Raw genomic sequence first — 16,349 nt, forward strand, 5'->3', positions numbered from 1 at the left:
AACGCTGCACAGAAATGATGTAGAATTTACAAGCACACAATTTACAGCCGTGCTTCTGTCTCTGATAGCGTTTCACACAGTGTGTGTAAAGTGAAGGAAAGGAAAGGAAAGGAAAGGAAAGGAAAGGAAAGGGAAGGAAAGGAAGGAAAGGAAAGGAAAGGAAAGGAAAGGAAAGGAAAGAAAAGGAAGGAAAGGTAAGCAAAATGGGATACACATGAAGGAAAGGAAAGGAAAAAAAAGGAAAGGAGAGGAAATGAAAGGAAAGGAAAGGAGAGGAAATGAAAGGAAAGAAAAGGGAAGGAAAGGAAAGGAAAGGAAAGGAAAGAAAAAGAAAGAAAAGGAAAGGAAAGGAAAGGAAAGGACGGAAAAATGGGATACACATGAAGGAAAGGAAAAAAAGGAAAGAAAAGAAAAGAAAAGAAAAGAAAAGGAAATGAAAGGAAAGGAAAATGGGATACACATGAAGGAAAGGAAAGTAAAAGAGAGGAAAGGAAAGGAAAGGAAAGGAAAGGAAAGGAAAGAAAGGAAAGGAAAGGAAAGGAAAGGAAAGGAAAGGAAAGGAAAGGAAAGGAAAGGAAAGCAAAATGGGATACACATGAAGGAAAGGAAAGGAAAAAAAAGGAAAGGAAAGGAAAGGAAAGGAAAGGAAAGGAAAGGAAAGGAAGGAAAGGAAAGGAAAGGAAAGGTAAGCAAAATGGGATACACATGAAGGAAAGGAAAGGAAAAAAAAGGAAAGGAAAGGAAAGGAAAGGAAAGGAAAGGAAAGGAAAGGAAAGGAAAGGAAGGAAAAATGGGATACACATGAAGGAAAGGAAAGGAAAAAAAAGGAAAGGAAAGGAAAGAAAGGAAAGGAAAGGTAAGCAAAATGGGATACACATGAAGGAAAGGAAAGGAAAAAAAAAAAAGGAAAGGAAAGGTAAGGAAAGGGAAGGAAAGGAAATTAAGGAAAAATGGGATACACATGAAGGAAAGGAAAAAAAGGAAAGGAAAGGAAAGGAAAGGAAAGGAAAGGAAAGGAAAGGAAAGGAAGGAAAAATGGGATACACATGAAGGAAAGGAAAAAAAGGAAAGGAAAGGAAAGGAAAGGAAAGGAAAGGAAATGGGGAAAAAACTGGAAAAGTTAGAAATAAAAAAATAATGATAATAAAATAAGGGAAAGTAAATAAAGGAAAACGGGATGCACATGAAATGAAATGAAATGAAAGAAAAGAAAAGAAAAAAAAGGAAAGGATAAATTAAAGGTGTATATGTGAGAGAGTTTTGTGTTGTTGTAAAGTGTGTGTCAGTGTCAGTGATTTTAAACAGTCATGTATTTACTCACTCAGCAGTTGTGTGCTTTAGTTCAGTGTTTATTTGTGCATCTCATCATCTCTGAACATCTACAGAGCCTTTATCATCACTGCGTTTCTTAGCATGAACACAACAGACCACTGGAATGTTTGCATGAGGAGTGAAGAGTGTGTCCTCGAGAAGAAGCAGCAGCAGCAGAAGCAGAGGAGAAGAATCTCCCAGCATGCAGTGCGCTGTGTGGATGTCAGTGAGCTGCTGAAGCACTTTGATCACCCTCAGTAGAACATGTTTAGAGATAACCTTCAGTGTCCAGCTCTGTAATGATTAAATCACGAGCTATTGCTTTCCTGTCGGGGTTATTGTTAAGCCTCGAGGCTCTGAAAGATCACCATCATGTTTTCTCTGAATGGAACCTCATCAGAGCAGCTGCAGAGTTTTTAACGCTTTTACAGCATCGCTTTTCTCGCTATATGTCCTTCTGTGATCCAAAGGAAGAAGGTTATGAGTTATTTAGTAACAAAAGAGGTTTTAGGTTTTAGTTTTCGGGTAAATTTGGAGAAAATGATGAAAAGATGGAATAGTTACATGAAACGCTGTCATTTTAGGAGAAATTCTGTTCTGAGTTTGTATTTATTGTTGTTGAAAAGGAAGAGAGGGATGAAAGGGTTAAACATGACAAGGAAATAAATAAAGTGAAAGGAAAGGAAAGGAAAGGAGAAAGAAAAAGGAAAGGAAAGGAAAGGAGAAAGAAAAAGGAAAGGAAAGGAATAGATTGGAAAATTGAGAGAAAGGAAATTAAAGGAAAGTAAAGGAAAGAAAAGGATGGCAATTGATGTAAGATAAAGAAAAAGAAGAGAATTTTAAATGAAGGAAAAGAAGGTAAAGCATGAAATAAGCAGAAATATAAAAATGGGGAATGAAAACACATGAAACGTAGAAATAAAATAAAATAAAATAAAATAAAAGAAAAGAAAAGAAAAGAAAAGAAAAGAAAAGAAAAGAAAAGAAAAGAAAAGAAAAGAAAAGGAAAATTATGGATTACTATTAAAGGACAGGACAGGAAAGGAAAAGAAAGGGAGGGAAAGGAAAGAAAAAGGAAGGAAAAGAAAGGAAGGAAAGGAAAGAAAAGGAAAGGAAAGGAAAGGAAAAGAAAAGAAGGGAAGGAAGAAAAAGGAAAGGAAATAAAAGGAAAGGAAAGGAAAAGAAAGGAAAGGAAAGGAAAGGAAAAGAAAATAAGGAAAGGAAGGCAAGGAAGAGAAAGGAAAGGAAAAGAAAGGAAAGGAAAGGAAAAGAAAGGAAAGGAAAGGAAAGGAAAGGAAAGGAAAAGAAAGGAAAGGAAAGGAAAGGAAAGGAAAGGAAAGGAAAAGAAAGGAAAGGAAAGGAAAGGAAAGGAAAAGAAAGGAAAGGAAAGGAAAGGAAAGGAAAGGAAAGGAAAGGAAAAGAAAGGAAAGGAAAAGTATAGCAGTTGACAAAGAAAGAGGGAAAAAGAATATAAAATAAATATAAATATAAAACATGAAGGAAGCAGAAACAGATAAAACTAAACGAAAAGGACATTGAAATGAAATTAATAAAGGAGGAAAAGAAGTGAGGGAAAATGAAATGAATGTTAAAGAAGACTTTAAATACTTCATTTTCCCGTCATTCCCGCTGGTTGGACTTGGTGTGAATGTCACTGTTCTTTGTCTTTGTGAGCTTCGACTTTGAGTTGAGTGACAGGTTTGTTGGCGTCGTTCAAAGCTCGGGAAATGACACAATAACACTGCTTCCTGTAGCACAATTAAATCAAGCCTTTGTTGGACTATTATCAAGCTTCTGCTAGCCTGTGGTCATGAACACGTCTCATCTGTTTCACCAGCTAATCTCCTTCTGGAGAGCGAGCGAATTCCAACTCGGTAAATAATGTTAATCTGACATAAGCTCTCTACCCCTTCTTTTTCTCCACAGAAGTGCGGATTAGCCCTCCCTCCCGAACCGTATTCAGATAATAATGTGCCATGTCGTCTTTGGCTCAGACCTGAGACGTCTCATTGTTCCACTGATTGGTTGGCGGAAAACAAATTAATTTCCCGGCATATTCAGCGACCCGTGTGCCTCTGTGTGCTGGATGGTCTGTACTAGGGACAGGGAAAACCCACGCCATGTCTCGGATGATGAAATATTAAATTACAAACTTGTTAGCGTTGTTATCCAGGAACGGATTTGCAGCTGAAAAAAATACTTTCATTAGTTCTGTCCTTCTTCTTGCTTTTTTTTAATACTAAAAACAGGAAAATGAATCCTACTATAAATAGTGATGTCTATGGGATTTGTCCAGACTCTCAAAGAAATACAATCGAATCAGAAAACTGTGAGAGAAATACCAATCCGAGGCTCAGACCGGACTACGACGTTTTATTCTACAGAACAAGGCAGCTCTGAGCTCTCTGACGGCAATTATGTAACGAATAAAAGACTTCAATTGATTTTTATTTGTATCGCACTTTTAACAACGGACATTATCCCAAAGCAGCATTATAATAAATAGATTACAATTATACACTTCAGCATTATTAATTAGTGCCTGTAAATTTATCCCTGATCAGAAAACCAGTGGCAACAGTAGCTAACAAAATCTCCCATAGAAACCTTGAGAGGAACCAGACTCCAAAGCTAACGTTATCTACGTTCATTTATTATAGATCCATCATGGTTGAGGTTGTTCACTGATGGACACTTGAGTACAAATTATTATTTACGGCCTCATGGATCTTCAAGTTGTTCATGTGGAAACTGTCATCAGCAGGGAGTGGACAGAGGGACAGGATCACTGGTATCTTATTAGCATGTTTAGCTCGACATAGAAAAAAGGTAGATAGAGAGAAAGAGAACGAGAGAGAGAAAGAGAAAGGGAAATGTATGTAATTTCATGTATGTAATATTCAGAGGATTATTTCAAATTCTGTGTGAGAAAAATGCTGTTCTAGTTGAAAATGGTAAACATGAAAGGGAATAAAAGGAACGGGAAAAGAATAAATATGTGTAAAGGAAAGTGTTGAAAATGGTGAAAGAGAATAAAAAATTTAAAAAGGAAGAGGGGAAATGAAAGGAAAGAAAGAAAAAAGTAAGGAATGGAAAGGAAAGTGTTGAAAATGGATGAAAGAGAAAGGAAAAGAAAAAAAGAAAAAAAAAAATTAAAGTAAGGAAAGGAAATGAATGGAAATGAAAGAAGAAGGGGTTAAAAATGGATGAAAGAGAAAAAACAAAAAAAAAACAGGAAAGGAAAGGAAAATGTTGAAAATTAAGAAAAGAAAAGGGGAAAAGAAAAGAATATAATAAAAAGGAACAGAAATGAAAGGGGAAAAAAAAGAAAAATGTTGAAAAGTAAGAAAAGAAAAGTGAAGGGAAAAAAGAAAAGAATAGAATAAAAAGGAAAGAAAAGAAAAGGAAAATGTTGAAAATTAAGAAAAGAGAAAAAGAAGGAAAGAAGGGAAAAACAATAAGAAAATTATTTAAAAAAGAAGAAAAATGAAAGAGTTTATTAGCAGGAAAGGGAAAGGAAAAAAAATGATGGAATGGAAGGAAATGAAAGAAAACTCTAAAGAAATCTTTGCTCACATTAATCACTCACTGCATTTGCTCTGTTCATTTTCCTCTTGTAGAAATCCTGCACGGAGGTGTGTACGTTGACCAGAATAAGTTGCTCTGCCATGCCGACACCATCCACTGGCAGGACATCGTGAAGAACGTTCGGCCCGATCACCTGGTGGTGCCATCGAACAGCAGCAACTCTTGTGAGGACCATAAGCCTTACTTTTTTTTATAGATCCAGAGGGAGAAGGTTGGATATGTGTTCTTCTTAATGTTCTTATTGTTCTTAAAGTCGCCTACAGCACAATAATGGCAAAACTCTCGTTATGTTACAATCAATACACGGCCCGCTACAAGAATATCTAAGCAACATGCATGTACATATTTGCATTTTTCAGAAAATCACAGATAATATATCAACAAAAAAAAACATGTTTAATTATATTTCAAGATTTTCGGATTGTTTTGTTTTGGCAAATTGTAATGAAAACCACATTGTTTTAACTAATTCTTTAAAAGTAGATATCTCAAGTTTTCTATGGACACACGGTGCCTGTGAAACGCTCAAACACATTGTCTTTTATGGTTTTTCTGAGAAGCATGTTCCTTTTGTTTCTATGCTACAAACTCGGATGTTAATGTAACACTATAGAGATTTTCTTCGACCAAAGAAATCTATAAATGTCCAGATATTCCACTTTATTCTCATTGAAAAAAATACACTCTTAGGCATGAAAAACACAGTTCGTTTCTCCAAACGTTCAGCTGAAATACTTTCAGTCCTCCTGTAAAACTTGCCAAAGATGTTCTTCACTTCACTTAATTGTGATCCAGTTCAACTCAATGCAATTTAATTCCACCACATTCTATGTGTAAAGCTGCTTTGAGACGATGTTCACTGTTAAAAGCGCAATACAAATAAAAATGAATTGAAAGAGGAAGGCTAAGGAGGAGGTTCATGGATTTGGTGAGGGAAGACATGCAGGTAGTTGGTGTGAAAGAGGTAGATGTAGAGGACAGGGTGGTATGGAGACGGATGATCCGCTGTGGCGACCCCTAATGGGAGCAGCCGAAAGAAGAAGAAGAAGAGTTCTTCTCAGAGCAGTTCAATAGGATTTAGGTGTGGTGATTGGGCAGGTCGTTCCATGATAGCTAACCATCCAGACGTCTGTTCCACTGAGCCGAAGTCCAGACAGAACTCCATGGTGCTGAAGTAAGGAATGGGAGCCATGTTGGTTAAGGATTCTTTTTACTTTCAACCTTCCTTGCAACCCCAAACCATTAAACTTCCACCTCCATGTTTGACTGTGGGGGTGAGACAGTCTGCTAACATCTTCTCTCCTGTGTTCTGTCTTACACAAGTTCTTGGGTTAGAGGCAAAAATGTCCAATTTGGACTCTTTCTTCCAGTCATTCACTGTCTAATTCTTGTGTTTTTTTTGCTTTTTATTTTGTTTGTTGCATAGAAAACAAAGGAACATGCATGTGTCTCCAAAATGATAAAACTCTAGATGTTTCCACACTTTTGACAGGTGCTGTATTTCTCAGGTGTGTGCAGCAATTATATTTTGAGTTACAATAGAAAAAGTGAAAGCAGCAGATGTGTGTTTTCTGTCATTCACGGCGTTTCGCTTTTATTGAGACTGGAAACAAATGAAAGTCTTGTTGCAGGTTTGAATGAAGTTTTTTCTCTTCTCTGTATGAACATATATGATGAAGTGGTCCCAGTTGAAGTTCTATAGACTCGTAGGGTTTAAACTTCACCTGAAGATATAATCTGAGCTTGATACGATTTTGCTGAAGAGTATAAATTTTATGGAGCGCTGCATCATTGCTCGGCGTGAAAATAAGAACTAATTATCCTCCGATCGCAGCTTGTAATGATGAAGAGTGAAGAGGTATTAAGAATGGTCTGACTTTTTGGTGTGGGCTTTAATGAGCAGCAATAGCTCACTTCTTGCGTTATTCCGACGTAGTAAACATTTTAATGACCGACCCGAACGAGATGATTTCTCTGAATCGTTTGCTGTTATTGGATTGGCCCAGTGTTACCTTTATACATCAGAGAGTATCGTCATCAATGTCGGATGTAACACGCTTTGTTTTGATTGCGCTTTTCGGATTCTTAGTTGGAGTTAAAAGCTAATGATGACCCCTAGGTAAATATAAGATACAAGATTTAAGAGTTTTATCATATGCACAGGAAACAATGTTACACCATTCGGTGAAATTCGTCGGACGGTCCTGCATTTCACATCCAGGTCTTCAGTGGTGTCCTACCTGAATTCATCCATCTCTTAATACTATAATGATGATACCACGATTGTAGAAAGCGTCCATATTTTAGAGAAACGCAGTATAACAAAGGGCTGCATCACAGACAGGAATCTCATTGCGGAGATCCAGAACAAATTGCAAAGGTGCTTGACACGCTTTGAAAATGAAGACTTCCAGGACGCAATCCAGAAGGGGCAGGAACACTGGGACTATATTTGAAGGTGATTTATGTAAACGTAAAAGTCGTCTCGTAGCTTTTTGATACCACCTCATACAATTAGCGAAAGAAAGACTTAGAAAACTTCATCAAAGCTTTTGAAGTTTTGAATGAGTACAGAGAAGGCTAGGAAAAAGAAAAACGCTCTTTCCCGAGACACAGAAAGTCTCAGTGAGAGAGAATAAGGAGTCTAACATTGGTGTAATTACTCTTAAGTGAAGTGGTCCAGGGACAGAGTTTGACACTTCACCGCTCACTAATCTCCCACTGTAATTACCCGCATGTCAATTAAAGCCAGTAAAGCACCAAAAACATGGCGGGGGAGAAGGAGAAAATTGAGATTGCAACACTGGCTTTCGTGCTCCAGTACAGTCAAAGGAAGCCAACATCTCTGCTGAGTCAATCAAAAAGAGCTTAGCGTCTGCCCGAGCTATCGGTTCCTCCTCCATCCCACCTGCACAGTGTCACCAAGAAGGAAATCTGCCGTCTTTCTTCTCGAAATCCCCAGATCAACATTCTGAGCAGCTCTTACTGTCAATGGGGTGTGTACGAGTGTTCAAAAGAGCCCCTCTGAGTGGCATGACCTGTTCTAGAGCAGGTTTTCTTCGCTGGTCGCTAATTAAGATTGGTTCGATGCTTACTGCAAATGCGCAGAAGATTTTTTCCGCCAGCTTGCAGAGGAGGAACGAGGTCATTTTGCACACAGATTGCACTCGTACAGGATGATGGTTATGGACATGGTGGACTGTAGTGTATGTCTGTGATGCATGAAGTTGTAGCACAAGGGCTTCTGAAATACCTTATTAGTGCATCTGTGAGTGGCAAGAAAATAATAAAGCAGATAAAACAGATGGGAGGAAGAAATAAAGGAGAGAAAATTAGGAGAAAGGAGGGTGGAAAGAAAAAAGAAAACGAAAGAGATAAAAGAGGGTAAGGAAACAGGGAAGGGTGGGAAGAAAGGAATTAGAGAAGGAATGAAGGAAGGAAGGAAGGAAGGAAGGAAAAAGGTGTAAAGAAAGGAAGTAAGTAGACAAAGAAAGAGAAAAGAAGGTAGGAAGGAAGGAAAAAAGAAACGAAGGAAAGTGAAAAGAGAGTGAAATGGTAGGAAGAAAGTAAAGAGCATGAGAAGGAAGGGAGAAAAAAATACCTAAAGAAAATTTGAGAGGATGGAAGGAATAAAAGAAGGGAAGTAAGGAAAGAGAAAATAGGGTGGGAAGGAAAAAAGTGGGTGGAAATAAAAAATATAAAGAAAATCAGGTGGGAAGGAAGAAACAAACAAATGAAAGAGTGTGGGAAGGAAGAACGAAAGAAAAAAACCTATGAAAAAAGAAAAGAAAACAAGTAAATAGGGAATGAAAGAAGAAAGGAATAAGAATTAAAGGAAAGAGAAATGAGAGTAAAAAGAATAGAACAGAAAAATTGAAGAAATTATAACTAATATAAAAGTCTCTACTATGTCCAGAATATTAAAAGTATAATCGGAGATTCTAAAATTCCACTGCTGTACTGTCAGGGAACCATTGGCCACGCCCATCGGCACTCAGCACACTCGCCTCGCCTTCATACTGATCACCTTCACCTGTCTCCAATCATCACCCTTTATTTATAAAGCCCCCTGTTCACACTCACTCACTCACCGTCCGATCTACGGTTTATTCTGGACTACCTGTGTTTCCGAATATTCCCGGTTTCTGGTACATGCTGCTTCCTAGCTTCTGTTTGTTTCCCAAGACTTCTAAACTTGCTTTACGTCTCTTACACACCACAGTGTGCAATATACAACCGGCTTACTGGTGGCGCTATTTTGTATTTTGTGTATTTGTCTTACACTGTCCTGTGTTGTCTTACACTGTCCTGTGTTGTCTTACACTGTCCCGTGTTGTCTTGCACTGTCCCGTGTTGTCTTGCACTGTCCCGTGTTGTCTTACACTGTCCCGTGTTGTCTTACACTGTCCTGTGTTGTCTTGCACTGTCCTGTGTTGTCTTACACTGTTTGCACACAATGCACTTTATGTGGTGAGGACACTTACTAGTCCTTCGCCCTGTGTTTTCTGTGATTGTTGTTGTATGTAGCACCAGGGTTTAGGAGGAACGTTGTTTCATTTCACTGTGTAATGCATCGGATATATATGGTTGAAATTGACAATGAAAGCTTCTTGACTCTTGACATCGCTTGAAAAAGTCCTGTTCGTTTTCTGGTTTCCGACTCTTGATCATAGCGTGACATGTACCTTCCATTCTCCATAATTCCATACCTGTATTTATAGCTGAAGTGGGTGTGGCCACAAACATCCCTTGTTCTTTACTGATCTGATGAATATTATGGATACATGAAGACATTGAATGTGACTCTAATGAACTTGTGTTATTTATTTGTTTTCAGGTCAGAGATGCCACAGGGCCTGTAATGGCCGCTGCTGGGGTCCTAAAGAAAGCCAGTGTCAGAGCTGTAAGTCTCACATTAAACATCATAACATCATTACATTGTGTGTGTGTGTGTGTGTGTGTGTGTGTGTGTGTGTGTGTGTAACTCACACTGTAATTTGACAAAAAAATCTAAATTGATGTTCATTTTTATTTATTTCCTTATCGTAAAAATGACCAGCGTGATGAAGCGAGGGGTCTGTAGCAAGAAGACTTCAGTGTCCATTAAACCCATGAAGACAGAATATTTCTAAAAGTTCACTTTGCTGTGAAGATCGGAGAATCAGCTTATCTAGAAAATCTCTATTTCAAGGAATGAAAGATGGAGAGGGTGTGAAAGAAAGAAAGGAGAAGAAAAGAAACTTGGGAATGAAGAAGGAATGAATAGGGTTGAAAGGGAAGGAGGAAGGAATGAGAGAAGAAAAGAAGGAAAGGAATAATTAAATAAAGGAATAGAGAAGATAGTGGGAAGGAAGGAAGGAAGGAAGGAAGGAAGGAAGGAAGGAAGGAATCATGAATAGTGTGGGGGGAAAAACATTAAAAAGGAAGCAAGGAATAGAGAAGAGGGTGGGAAAGAGAGAAAGAAGGAAGGAAAGAAGGAAAAAAGGAAAGGATAAAAAAGAGGAAGAAAGGAATAGAGAAGAGGGTGGGAAAGAAGGAGGGAAAGAAGTAAAAAAGGAAAGGATAAAGAAAATAAAGGAAGGAAGGAATAGAAAAGAGGGTGGGAAGAAAAGAATGAAGGAATAAGGAAGGAAGGAAGGAAGGAAGGAAGGAAGGAAGGAAGGAAGGAAGGAAGAAATGTAGGAAGTAAAAAAGTTAAGGAGGGACAAATGGAAGGAAGGAATAGAGAAGAGGGTGGGAAGGAAGGAAGGAAGGAAAGAGAAAAGGAAGAAATAAAGGAATAGAAAGAAGGGTGGGAAGGAGGGAAGAAAAAGAGGAAGGAAAGAAGCAAAAAAGGAAAGGAATAAGAAAAGGAGGAAGGAATAGAGAAGAGGGTGGGAAGGAAGGAAGGAAGGAAGGAAGGAAGGAAGGAAGGAAGGAAGGAAGGAAGAAAAGAAGGATGGAATAGGAATAAAGGGTGTAATGTGTTTAGAGAACTCTTAATTTTCCAATTAGCATTTTCTGGAATCAGTTTTAGTTCAGTGGGAGAATCGGAGCATCAGCTTTTCTCCCTGATGTTTGTTTTCTCACTTGGTTTGAATATCAGTGGTGTGATAAGGTGCTGCTGTGTTGCTCATTACCGCGCTGCTTTCGTTCCATTAAAATCCCAGCAATCGATGGTGTGATATGTAAGAAGTGGCAGCTATAGAGCAAAGTGTTCACGCTCGGGTTTCAGGATTATAAAAAACACACAACACCGCACTTATTCTTTCCTCCATCAAAACTGAGTGTGAAAAACTGAGCCACAAGAACTCAAACTACAACAAACTGTTCACGAGGGTCCGAAGAAGTTTTTATGTTTCTAAAACCTGCCCTAATTATTCAACCCGTCCTGTCTACATTCTCTACGTCTCTCGTCTTTCTTTCACAGATGTCTCTTTCATTTCACGCTGTGCTTTCCTCCATCTGGAAATGTTCATTTCCTCAGTGTAGCTATCATTTTCCACCTGACACCTTCTCTCTCTCTTTTTCTCTGTCTTCTGCCCGGTTGTGCTTTTAGTTCTGTTGTGGGTCTCGAGCAGCTTTCGGAGAGCTGTGTTACTGTAATTTTGTCAATCGCACCAGACGGCTGCCTTAGGAACACAGTAGTTTGGTGGTAATTTTCTTTCTTTTTTGTTTTTCTTTGTTTTTTTTTTTTTTCTTTGCACAGACAGGTTACCATCACTCCGTCTCATCTCAGCTGCTGCTACATTACAATACATTGTGTGGTCTGTCTGTCTGTCCGTCCGTCCGTCCGTCCTTGTCAGTATTTAGCAGCACACTGATATAAAGCAGAAATTTGGGTCTAAACTGCAACAGTAAGAAGATTGTGCTAAAGTGACATAATGTCTAGATGAATTCACTGAAGCACCATAGGGGCTGCGGGGATGCGTCCAAAATCCATGGAGTTTTGGGGGACCACTGTATTGAATTAATTTGGTTTATACCATTTAATTTTTTATAAAAATGATTATAAAAGATTATTTTATATATTATTTATCCAAACAGGCATTTTTTTTTTTTTTTATGTAAACTGTTCAATAGATTGTAAGAGCCTCATTCAGCCACAAGGGTGTTCAAGTCATGTACTGATGTAGGTGAGAAGGTAAGGAGGTCTGGGGTGCAGTCAGCGTTCACATTCACCCCAAAGGTGTTCTATAGGTTTGGAGCTCTATAGCAGGAGATCTTTCACTCTAACCCATGTACAGCAGATCTTCATGGAGCTGGCGTTGTGCACATTGTTATGCTGGAAAAAGTTTAGGTCTCCTTATTAAAGTGAAGAAAAAATTTAAAGAAACTGCATCCAAAGACACCAAGTAAAATTGTTTAGGATGTATAGAAAACCACCTATGACTGGAAATGTCAGGTGACCCATATGTCCATATTGTGTATTTAGTTTTCTAAGTTAAGTTTTAGAAGTTAAGCTGCTTTTCTCTCTCTCTCTCTCTCTCTCTTAGTGACTAAGACTGTGTGTGCTGAGCAGTGTGATGGTCGTTGCTTTGGTCCATACGTCAGTGATTGCTGCCATAAGGAATGTGCAGGAGGCTGCTCAGGTCCCAAAAACACAGACTGCTTTGTATGTACACACACACACACATATATAGACATACTGTATATACTGTATAATTAAAAAGTTTTTTGCCTGTTTATGTGTGTTGAAAATGTCTACTTTGTATTCCAGGCCTGCACTAACTTTAATGACAGCGGGGCATGTGTGACACAGTGTCCTCAGCCCTTAGTCTACAACCCTACAATCTTCCAAATGGAACAAAATGCTCAGGCCAAGTACACATACGGGGCCTTCTGCGTCAAGAAGTGCCCACGTAAGACCACCGCACACACACACACACACACACACACACACACACACACACACACACACACACACACACTAGCCTCATCCAGCAATTCTGTGTGTATATTGCATCTGTTACATGTGATATATATACAGTGTATATATATATATATATATATATATATATATATATATATATATATATATATATATATATTAGTGTATAAGATAAGATAAACCTTTATTCGTCTAACCGTGGGGAAATTTCTTGTATATGTATGTATATATGTATATAAATATAAATTAATCTGGGAAATATAACTAAATCAAATAAATAAACCCTGAAAAAAGCAAATATGCCAAATAAATAGAAGAATATATCAGAGGAAGGTTTTTTTTTTTGTTTTATTTTTGTGAACAAACAAAAAAGCTGTGTTGAATCACATGCAAAAAAAGAAGGAATTGTGTGGGGGGAAAAAATCACATTAATGTTGAAAAAAATGAACAAATCATATAAGAAAGTTGAATCGTTGAAAGAAAATAGAGAAAATAATGTAAAAAAATATATTGTCGTAATTATTATGATTATGATTATAGGTAACTTGTTATAATACGAGTTCTGTGCTATTAAACAGCAGGATGTAAGTTCAAACCCCACCAAATCAGTACATTCTGAATAGAGTTGTAGTATTTGGCAGACAACCTTTGGGGTTGGGGTCTTGTTCAAATACATTTGGTGTATGCGTGTAGACTTTCTATCTTTGTTTTGGCAGCATGGGATTTGAACCGATGTCCTTTAGATCAGAAGTCCAATATCTTAACCACTGATCCACAATGTCACCTGTTAGAATTACTCATGTATAATCCGTAATTTCTGCTTAATGCTAGAACTCCTCTATATCGTGATACTCCTGTATCCTTTACCACACAGTGCTGTTTGTTTACATCTGGCTGTTTTAAATCACACACTTCCTGTGTGGGTGGTGTTTTAAGGGTAAAGTCATGAATAGAGTGAGGTGTGAAACTGAGATGGAGAAACAGGAGGCATGTTCTGCTCCTGGCTGGCTCTCCGCATCACAGCGATCGTCCTGTGATGAAGGGCTTTAGTGTGGCGCGAGTCGATCTCCTGTAGCTGACTCACCGTTGCTTGCTGCACGGCTGCTGGTGTTTATCTGTCTGTCCCGCTGATGTGCCACGCAGCTCTCACTGTCAGGATCTGTCTAGAAATGTACTGGAGACACATGAGACCACTGTGGGAGGAGAATTGATCGCAGTTTATAGGGATTAAAGAGCATTCGTGTGGTTCGGTAAAAAGGTTCTGCTCGCTGTTATTTATTCATTCATTTTTCATGTGGTGTATGTGACTAGACTTTCTGTCATTGTTCTGCCAGATAACTTTGTGGTGGATCACAACTCTTGTGTCCGGGCGTGTCCCAGCAACAAGATGGAAGTGGAAAAGAACAAGACAAAAATGTGCATTCCCTGCACTGACATATGCCCCAAAGGTACCACACCTATATCACACCCCTTCAGTAATGTCCATTTAAAATCTACCCCAAAGGTACTTACACCTAGAACATACTATCCTACAATCTTTTCAATTTAAAATATCCCCCAAAATTATATACTTACAATGATGAAATATTCTACCATTCTGTTAGTTTAAAATCTGCCCCAAAGGTTCCTATTCACATCTGAAACACACAATCCTACTATCATATTTATTTGTCTGAAGGTTTCATTTCAAATCTGCCCCAAAAGTATCTACTTACACCTAGAACACAGTATCCTACCATCCTGTTTATTTAAAATCTGCCCCAAAGGTAACTACTTACAAATATAACACACTGTTCTGCCATCCTGTTTATTGGAAATCTGCCCCAAAGGTATCTAATTATAACACTATTCTAACATCTTGATCATTTAAAATCTGCCCCATGGGTATCTATTTAAATCTATAACACTACCCTACCACCCTGTGCATTTAAAGTCTGCCCCAAAGGGTAACTATGTACATCTAAAAGACACCATCCTACAATCCTGTTAAATATTTTTTTTTTATCAAGGTAGTTACTCACTCCTATAACACACTATCCTTCAATTCTGTTTATATAAAATCTGCTCCAAAAGGTACCTACTCACATCTATAGCACACTATCCTACCATCTAATTTATTTAAAATCTGCCCCAGAGGTATCTAATTGCATAACACTACCCTTTCATCCTGCTTATTTAAAATCTGCCCTATAGGGTAATTATTTACTTTTAGAGCACACTACCCTACTATTCTGTTCATAACGAACGTAGTCCAAAGGTACCTACTTACATCTAGAACACACTATCCCACAACCCTGGTGATTTAAAATCTGCCCCAAAGGTGACTTATACCTATAACAGTATCCTCCCATCCTATTTATTAAAAAAAATAAAAACTCTGACACACTATTCTACATCTTGTTCATTTCAAACCTACCATAAAAAAGGTACCTACTTACACCTATAACACTTGCCTTCCATCCTGTTAATTTAAAAATCTGCCCCAAAGAGTAATTACTTACACCTATAACACTATCCTACCATCCTGTTTATTTCAAATATGCCCCAAAGGTACCTACTTGCACCTTGAACACAGTATCCTACCGTCCTGTTCATTTCAATTATGCCCCAAAGGTACCTACTTGCACCTAGAACATTATATCCAACCATCCTGTACATTTCATATCTGCCCCAAAGGTATCTACTTACACCTAGAACACAGTATCCTACCGTCCTGTACATTTCAGATTTTCCCCAAAGGTACCTACTAACCCCTAGAACACAGTATCCTACCATCCTGTACATTTCAAATCTACCCCAAAGGTACCTAATTGCACATATAAGATGTTAATTACTTATAGTGATAATAAACTTCTTTCATTTGACAGATAATTTGAATAGCTTTTTGCTCAAAAGCTCTGCTTCGGCTGTTCCTCTTTTAAATGTTGCTCTGTGTGTGTGTGTGTGTGTGTGTGTGTGTGCATCTTGCAGCATGTGACGGAATCGGGACAGCGAGTCTGCAGACGGCTCAGACCGTCGACTCCAGCAACATCGACAGGTTTATTAACTGCACTAAGATCAATGGCAACCTGGTGTTCTTCATCACAGGAATCAAAGGGTGAGAGCTATTCCCTAAGCGTCGCAGATTAGCACCATTCAAATCCATAACGCTAATCTCAAAACACCATCACAGTGCGGATCAACACGGATTACAGAGTTAGCGACCTGTCAGAATCAGATAAAAACTGGAAACCGAAATGAACAGCTTTCAACTCGTATCATTTAGTGTTCAATAATAAACCTTAAATCCCTATTGTAGCAAAAAACTGCATATCGTCAGCCTAGCTATAAACTCAACACCTGTGTGCTGCGCCTGATGCTTGATAAAATTCACGTCGATTTTGCATCGAGACTTTTTCTTTCACCTGTACTAATAAATTAGTAAGTGTGACCCACTTACAATCTTTCTATAAAGCTGAAGAACTTTTTTTTTCCAAATAAGTTTCCAGATAATGTCAAGTCAATATAAAAAGAATAATTTCATACCTTTGCTGAGCCGGAATCAGTGTGAAATTGTTTCTATTAGTTTGGTCGGTTAGTT

General features: G+C 38.2%; 1 protein-coding gene and 1 long non-coding RNA gene across 3 annotated transcripts in view; both read left to right on the top strand.

The window, feature by feature from the left end:
• Nucleotides 1-16,349, top strand: part of erbb4b (erb-b2 receptor tyrosine kinase 4b) — a 409,427-nt gene that overhangs the window by 281,839 nt on the left and 111,239 nt on the right. For both annotated transcript variants that reach the window (XM_083536260.1, XM_083536261.1), the window contains exons 4-9: nt 4,932-5,063; nt 9,737-9,802; nt 12,375-12,493; nt 12,599-12,740; nt 14,104-14,217; nt 15,740-15,866. In XM_083536260.1, the coding sequence (XP_083392386.1) occupies nt 4,932-5,063; nt 9,737-9,802; nt 12,375-12,493; nt 12,599-12,740; nt 14,104-14,217; nt 15,740-15,866 (700 nt within the window). The remainder of the gene's footprint in view (nt 1-4,931; nt 5,064-9,736; nt 9,803-12,374; nt 12,494-12,598; nt 12,741-14,103; nt 14,218-15,739; nt 15,867-16,349) is intronic.
• Nucleotides 123-4,315, top strand: LOC310723389. Its single transcript, XR_014532665.1, has 3 exons — nt 123-194; nt 502-856; nt 2,583-4,315. It is a non-coding gene; the product is annotated as an uncharacterized lncRNA (long non-coding RNA).

This window comes from Silurus aristotelis, assembly GCF_946808225.1.
Source record: "Silurus aristotelis genome assembly, chromosome: 3".
Lineage (NCBI taxonomy): Eukaryota > Metazoa > Chordata > Actinopteri > Siluriformes > Siluridae > Silurus > Silurus aristotelis.